The sequence below is a fragment of the Syngnathus floridae genome, unplaced genomic scaffold (genome assembly GCF_059516105.1).
Source record: "Syngnathus floridae isolate MCC-2025c unplaced genomic scaffold, RoL_Sflo_1.0 HiC_scaffold_56, whole genome shotgun sequence".
NCBI classification, from domain to species: Eukaryota; Metazoa; Chordata; class Actinopteri; order Syngnathiformes; family Syngnathidae; genus Syngnathus; species Syngnathus floridae.
In genome coordinates, this window is record NW_028284085.1 from 229,705 (window position 1) to 237,003 (window position 7,299).

At 53.2% G+C, this 7,299-nt stretch overlaps 1 protein-coding gene and 1 long non-coding RNA gene across 2 annotated transcripts; both read right to left on the bottom strand.

Moving 5' to 3' along the window:
- Window positions 1–2,111: 2,111 nt before the first annotated feature.
- On the bottom strand, window positions 2,112–2,863 carry LOC148378256 (uncharacterized). Its single transcript, XR_015856048.1, has 3 exons — window positions 2,596–2,863; window positions 2,355–2,459; window positions 2,112–2,210 (listed from the first exon to the last, which is right to left on the bottom strand). It is a non-coding gene; the product is annotated as an uncharacterized LOC148378256 (long non-coding RNA).
- A 9-nt stretch (window positions 2,864–2,872) lies between these two features.
- LOC148378257 (janus kinase and microtubule-interacting protein 3-like) lies at window positions 2,873–5,464 on the bottom strand. The gene is made up of 6 exons (XM_088367961.1): window positions 5,450–5,464; window positions 4,517–4,530; window positions 4,337–4,481; window positions 4,099–4,212; window positions 3,386–3,867; window positions 2,873–2,876 (listed from the first exon to the last, which is right to left on the bottom strand). The coding sequence occupies exons 1-6, from the start codon at window positions 5,462–5,464 to the stop codon at window positions 2,873–2,875; spliced, it is 774 nt and encodes a 257-aa protein (XP_088224087.1).
- Window positions 5,465–7,299: the final 1,835 nt, after the last annotated feature.

A 7,299-nucleotide genomic window follows, 5' to 3' on the forward strand; every position in this document is an offset into this window, starting at 1 on the left:
GGACGGGTGGCCCCGGCTGGCCAGTGGGACTCTTGTTATTCTGACCCTTTTTAGTGCGCGTTTGGGGCAACAACCGTTTTTTGTGGCGCTCTCTTCTGGTTCAAAAGTGCCCTGCATGTGAATTTGCTTTTCCTGCCTTCTGATTGGATGAGCGCCGGTGTGACGCGGTGCCTCTGTCACCGTGGCGGGGGGTATACGTTGGCATCGGAGCGTCTGCCAACGTCTGAGACCGGCTGGCAGTGTATCGGAGGTGTCGAGTGCGGTGCCGCTGGAGCTCACTCACCAGCTGGTGTTAGGGCCACAGAATGAAGGCCAAGGAGAAGAATAGAAAGAGAAACAGAAACTTCTCCTCCAATTGTTTGATTTGTCTCTTCTGAGCTTCGATGAATTCTTTCAGCTCTTTGTTCCTCTAGGACGGACAAATGGAAAGTGGCATTCAAAAGCCAGTAAGCGTGCAAGTAAGTGCCGGGCTGGCTTTGGGCCCTTACCTGTTGCGCGCTGTGCAGCAGATCCATTCTCTCTTGGAGGATGCAAGCGTCGCGCTCCCTCAACTCGCACATCAGGGCTCGCTTCCATTGGTCCACGGCGCTCCTAAGCTCTTCTCTCTGATCCGCCGTCAGCACGTCATTCACGCCAGCGTGGCTGGCTTTTTCGCCGTCCGTGGCGGGGCAGTCCCGCTGCGGTAGCGCCTCGTACAACATGGCCTCCAGCTCCAGGATCCTCTGGGCCGCAATCCTCGTCCATCAGTGGTCCGGCGGGAGATTTGAGGGCGGCTTACCTTATGAGCCTGGTCCATGGAACACTTCCTGAAGTCCAACTCTTCATCCAGGTAGCCCTTCTGCTTGCAGAACATATCCTAGCACAGCTCAAGGTCAGAATTGTTGGGGCACATTGCCGGAGTTCCCCTTGGCTGATGTCGCGTGTCTGTCTACCTTCTCACTTTCAATGTCCAACATCTTCTGTTGAAGTGCTGACTTGGTCACTTTGATGTATTCTAACCACTGAGGAAAGGCTGCTGTCACATAAGCAGAATGCGAGAGCGTGCGTGGACGTGCGCGTTACCTTCTCGGCTAGGGTGAGAAGGGTCCTGGCGTGAATCACGACCACCTGCTCCTCGTTGGTGAGATTCTGCAAGAGCCCAAAGGCACAGCGTCAACAAGCTTCTTTCAGCGCAAAGCCTTCCAAAAGTCACATTTGAGCCGCCGAGTCTCGTGGAGTGCGAACATAAGGAGTTCGACATACACTTACGGCGTTATAGCCCAGGATGTCCAGCTTCTTCATCAGATCACTGATGACGATGTCCGGGGGAAAGGCGCAAGGAGCAATGTAAGGTGTTCTGGGACCTCGGGTTAAGGTTAGGGTTGCGAGGGACGCCTTACGTACGCTCACGCCCTCGGCCTCGCAGTAAATCTGCAAAGGGCTGAGGCCGTCTGGGAAACGGACTTGCAGAAACTTCAAGACGGGGGAGCGCCACTCCCTCTCCTGAAAGGCAGAGGCATGCATCCGTCCGTCCGTCCGTCCGTCCGTCCGTCACATCTCTGGCCTCAACACGCTTGTGCGAGTCTTCCCACCTCCAGCTCCAGGATGCGGAACTCAAGCAGTTCGTTTTGGTCTCGGATATCCTGGATGTGCTCTTTCAGACGCGCTTCTTCCGCCTCCATCCGCCTGACCTGAAAAGACAGTCAGACCTCATCTGCGGGGCTTCCCGACAGGTGTGACGCCAAGCGACTCCGCCCAGCGCCTTTCTTTCCGTCACCTTTTCGGCCAACTGCTGATTGCTCTGACGCAGCAGCTGCTTCTCCTCCACCCACTTGACATTCTAGAAGAGACAAACGCGTGGACAGCTTTGGAATGTTGTGTCATTTTCATCCACAAATTCTTTGGTTGACTGGAAAATGACATTTGCTTTTCATCAGCGCTGACTCCAGATCTGCTACTCTGCTTTGATAGTGACCCATTTCTACCATCAGCTTTTCTCTGGTCTGAAAGGAGGAGGAGGGAGGCTCCTCCTCCTCCTTTCAGACCAGAGAACACCCGAGGCTGGGTGAGAACGGGGAGGCTGCGACCCGGCCGGGGGTTGCGGGAAGGGGCGCCACCTTGATCTCCTTCTCGGCGTCGTAGTCCCCTTTCGCTGGTCTGGGCTAGCAGAGCGTAGGCTCGTTGCAGCGCTTGATATTCTTGCGTCAGCTGGCGGTAGCGAAGCTCCGCCTCTTCATGCACACACCAATGCAACACAGCACTAGTACCAGAATCAGTCAGACCGGCGACAAAGCACCCGCGACGCAAAGACGAGTCCGATTCCAGGCTGAAGAGGAATGTTTGGTGCCAATACGCTGGCAGAAATGGCGGGCTACCTCTTCGGGTTCCGTGTCGGGGGTTCTGTCGGTGTGAAAAGACAAGGACGATCCGTCCGAGTCCACCAACACGTCTTCGTCGTAGCCGTAAAATGTTTCGATGACCTGCGGGCGCGGAAGCAAACATCTCTCTGAACAAACTGAAGCGACACCTCACGATGAATCGACGAGAGGAACGATAGCGAGAAAAAGGCCATTTCATCTTGCGCAACACCAAGCAGCCGCAAACAAACAGACTCACCTTGCAGGACCTCACGCTTTGTTCCTCCTCAGAGATTCTCGACGTCGGTATCGTGGCAGCAAATCTCTCTCCTGTCGACACAAATAATCCGCCTTTGAGATTCTTTGGATGCAAAGGGAACGAACGGCTCCGGCGCAGAAACAAACGCGACTCACAATGACATTTCTGACATGAACTCCTGTCTCCAGAGCCTGAAAAACACGTCACCGGCGATGATTGGAGGGACGCTCGTCTTTTCCAAAAGTGACAACTACAGGGTGTGTCAGGGTTTTCCAGATTATCTTTATCGTATCATTGTGTTGCTTTGACTTTGACTGCGACCTGTAATAAATAATATTATTTATCCCTTATTTATCCCTATCGCTTATCCCTTCCTACACAAAGTCGTAAAACACCCCTTGCTATGTTTTGACTAGAGGTCAAGGGCTTCCTCTATTCAATCCACTCTTACACCCACCCTGTTTCTCTTAATTAAAATGCTCGTGCAGGAGCCGAGAGTCAGACTTCATTCGTACAACGGATGGACTCTCCACCTGCAGGTGTCCAAAAGAACTTACTTGTCTCCCGTGTGGTTCTTGCAAAATAAGTTGGAGCGAGCGCAACTCTAACAGGGTGCATTTTGCCACTAGCTGCCTACGGACAATGACGTCGCGCTCGCGGCTCATGGTTGACGGGCTGAGCAGCCGGGCAAGTCCGTCGTTTTCAGCGCACAGCGAGTGGCAAAGGCGCTGACAAAACGGGAGCTTTGAGCTGCTGAAAACGGCAAAACAAGTCTAAAGCGTGTTCAAACGCGTGCGCACAATGCTCCTGCTTGAAAGGTCGGAATTTAAGGGGCCAATTTTTTGGATGGCGGCCGCCGGCCAAGCTTTGGACGGAAAAGGTTTCCTGGCGACAGCGAGCGAGCGCGGCGCTGCCGTACGTGCACCGAGTCGCCTGCCTGAAGACCTTGGACAAGTCGTCGATGATGTGCCGCTGCTCCACAACTTGAAGAAACTCCATTTCACCGTCCTGCTGGCCGCAACCGCGGTCCAGGTCATTGAGCGAACTAGGCCTTCTCTGTGGAACACAAATGCAGTGGACTCTGTTGGCACGCCGCCGTTGTCCGCGTCGACTTACCAAGCTTGCCATCTCCTCGTTCTCCTGGGTGACAAAGCGCACTTTGTTTTCAAGGCGACACAGCACCAGCGAGAGTTCTTCATTCTTCCTGCTCAGGCGTTTGTTTTTGTACAGGAGTGGCAGAAACTGGCTTTCTGTTTCTCTCAGTCGCTTTAGCTGCAAGCATGAAGTGCGGGATGTGAAAGACGCACAACACGCGGGCCAGAACGTATCCATTCCTTTTGCATCGGTTTGAACGGAATCATGGCTTTGGCTCCCAATAAAAGACATCTACCAGGCAACCGACTCGCCGCGCCGCTCAACTAATAAGCAAGCGCAATGGGTGCCTCGCTGGATGGCGCGCATCAAACGTAGCGCAAACCTTCAAGCGTGCCGTCAATAAATTACCAGTTCATTGCGCTCTTCAGAAAGCAGGGCGTTTCGATCCTCCAGTTTCCTGATGACTGCGCTGAGCTCAGCGATTTTCAGATGAAACCGTCGCGTGTCCCGATCCTCCTGAGACTGAAAACGCCCCGCAACACACACACACGAGCACTCGTTCAAAGTTCAAAACTGTTTTTGTGCTACCTTCCTCCAGCAACGAACTAAGTCATGCGTACTGCAAGTGTGTGATGAGGTGGCTTACGCAATGAAGAGGATTGCTAGTAGCGGCGTTGACCCCACTTCCAGGGTAGTTTAGGCCCGCCCTTTGGGAATCCCTCAGGGCAGCGATCTGCTGCTCGGCAGCCTGAGTCTGCAGCTGAAGGCGGTGGACGTGGCCGGCCCCAAGGCTTCATCCAAAACACTAACCGCTCTGTCTTTCAGCTTGATCTCATCCGTCTGGATGTACAAACGGGGAGCGCTCAGGCAGGCGGGCAAACTCATTTGCCAGAATTGTGACAAAAACAAAGAGAGCAACCGGCCAATTTTTTTCTGGAATCGACTAGAACACCTTTGCTGTGACAAAAGCGAAGCGAGCAACCGGACATTTTCTTCTTGTGAAATAGAATAGAATAGAATGCCTTAGGTGTCATTGCACTGCAGGTATACAACGAAATTGGGAACATAGCCACGCACCGCGCATCTGATCAGTCCTACCAGTCGGCGGATCTCCCTCTCGCAGTCTCTCTTGGTTCGGCTCAGCTCCTCCCGATGCTGGTGATGAGCCGATCGGAGCTCGGCCGCTCGGGACTGCCAGGCCGCTGCCAGGGCTTCTTCCGCGCTCCTGGTGGAGGCGACACCGCTCGGTCTCCCGACACCGCCGCGTCTCCTCCACCTCCGCCAGCAAAGCGCCCCCCCTCCTCACCTGAGCAGACATTGCGCCACACCGGGCCGTTGAGACCGCAACGGAGCGCCGCGACGCTTACTGGGGACAAGCTACACAATACGGTAGCGGCCGCATCGAAGCCCGACGTGGCGTGCGGATAGTCAGACACGGATAGAGCGGATCACCTTGTCCATGGAGCCGTCCCTCAGGCTGAGGACCAAGGCATTCAGTCGCTGGATCTCTCCATCTTTGATTTTGATCACTCTCATCAGCTCCATTTCATGCTGCCGCAGTAATGTCTCCCTGGTAATGGCTAACTCTTTCTGCTTCTCCTCATGGAGTTTGCTTTTGAGTTCCGTCATGGCGGCGGTGGCACGGTGGTGCTCCGCCCGCAGGTCCTGACTTCTCTCTCTCTCCAGACAGCTGACCTGACATGACTTAGACTTAGACAAACTTTATTGTCATCTTGTCTGCACATGGTGCATACAAAACGAAATTCCGTTGCATACGTCTTACAACAAAGTAGTGATATTGCAGTTGAATAGAAGTAACATATCCTATGAAAATATATATATATACATATATACTATATATATATATATATATATATATTAAAAATAAGTATAAAGTGCAGCAGTGATAATTATGCAATAGTGCAAGTAGGCAAAACAGTATTCAAGAGTGTGCAGAGGAATGCTAAACCATGTATTAAACTTCTATTTAAAGGGTTTATACAAGTTCAGTAAAGTTGGTAGTGCGAGATAGTGCAAGATAGAGGTCCGTAGTGTCATAAAGTACAGTTCTGTGAATGTGTGATGCAGAGTTCAGTTTAGAGCTCAACAGTTCTAGTGTTCAACAGTCTGATGACAGCAGGGAAAAAGCTGTTGCAGAACCTGGTGGACCTGCAGCGGATGCTGCAAACCTCTTCCCAGAGGGCAGCAGGGAGAACAGTCCATGGTGGGGGTGTGATGGGTCATTGATGATGTTACGGGCACGGGACATGCAGCGCTGAGATGAAATGTCCTGAATGGAGGGAAGAGGAGCCCCTATGATCCTCTCTGCTGTCCTCACCACTCTCCTCACGTTCTTCCAATCGGAGGCGGTGCAGCCTCCACACCACACAGAGAGACAGCTTGTCAGAATGCTCTCTATGGTGCTCCTGTAGAACGTCCTCATGATGGGTGGGGGCAGGTGGGCTCTCCTCATCCTCCGCAGGAAGTACAAGCGCTTCTGTGCCCTCTTGACCAGTGCCGTAGTGTTCATAGTCCAGGTGAGGTCTTCTGTGATGTGGACCCCCAGGAATTTGGTGGTGCTGACCACCTCCACAGCTGAGCTGTTGATGATCAGTGGAGCGTGGTGAGGCTGTTTTTTCCTGAAGTCGACGATGATCTCCTTCATCTTCTCCTCATTCAGGATCAGGCTGTTTTCTCTGCACCAGCCCACCAGCTGCTCCACCTCCTCTCTGTAGTCCAGGTCGTTGTTGTCTCTGATGAGCCCCACCACCGTTGTGTCGTCTGCTGACTTCACGATGTGATTGGTGGTGAACCTGAGGACGCAGTCGTGTGTCATCAGGGTGCACAGCAGGGGGCTCAGGACGCAGCCCTGAAGGGAGCCTGTGCTAAGGGTGATGACATCAGAGGTGTTCTGTCCGACCCGGACTGACTGAGGTCTGTTGGTGAGGAAGTCTAGCAGCCAGTTGCGAAGGGGGGTGTTGAAGCCCAGGTGTTCCAATTTTCCTACCAGATGCTGTGGGATGATGGTGTTAAACGCTGAGCTGAAGTCCAGGAACAGCCTCCGCACATGGGTGTTCTTCTCCTCCAGGTGAGCCAGGCTCAGGTGAAGAACGGAGGAGATGGCGTCCTGAGTGGAGCGGTTTTGCCGGTCGGCAAACTGGAACGGGTCAAATAATAGGGGGAGTCTGGAAACGATGTGACCTTTAAGCAGCCTTTCGAAGCACTTCATCATAACCGGAGTCAGTGCAACAAGCCGGTAATCATTAAATGAGGTGATTTGAGGTTTCTTCGGCACCGGAATGATGGAGGCAGTCTTAAAGCACGCCGGCACTGTGGCTTGGCCCAGCGAGGTGTTAAAAATGTCTGTGATGACCCCAGCCAGATGACTTGCACATTCCCTGAACACACGCCCAGGAATGTTGTCGGGGCCAGGGGCCTTACAGGGGTTGACTCTCCTCAGGGTCTTCAACACATCGGCGGAGTCAAGGCAGAGTACCTCCTCTTCCTGATGGGGGACAGTTTTAACTGCTGGAGTGCCGTTTAGTGCCTCGAACCTCCCAAAGAAGTTATTTAGACCATTTAGAAAGTCAGCATCAACTACACCCACCG

Coding starts and splice junctions, on each gene's coding strand:
- LOC148378257 (XM_088367961.1), bottom strand. Junction 4,213..4,336: donor CTAGCAATCCTCTTCATTGC/GTAAGCCACCTC, acceptor GGGCGTTTTCAG/TCTCAGGAGGATCGGGACAC. Junction 3,868..4,098: donor CTGAAGAGCGCAATGAACTG/GTAATTTATTGA, acceptor TCATGCTTGCAG/CTAAAGCGACTGAGAGAAAC.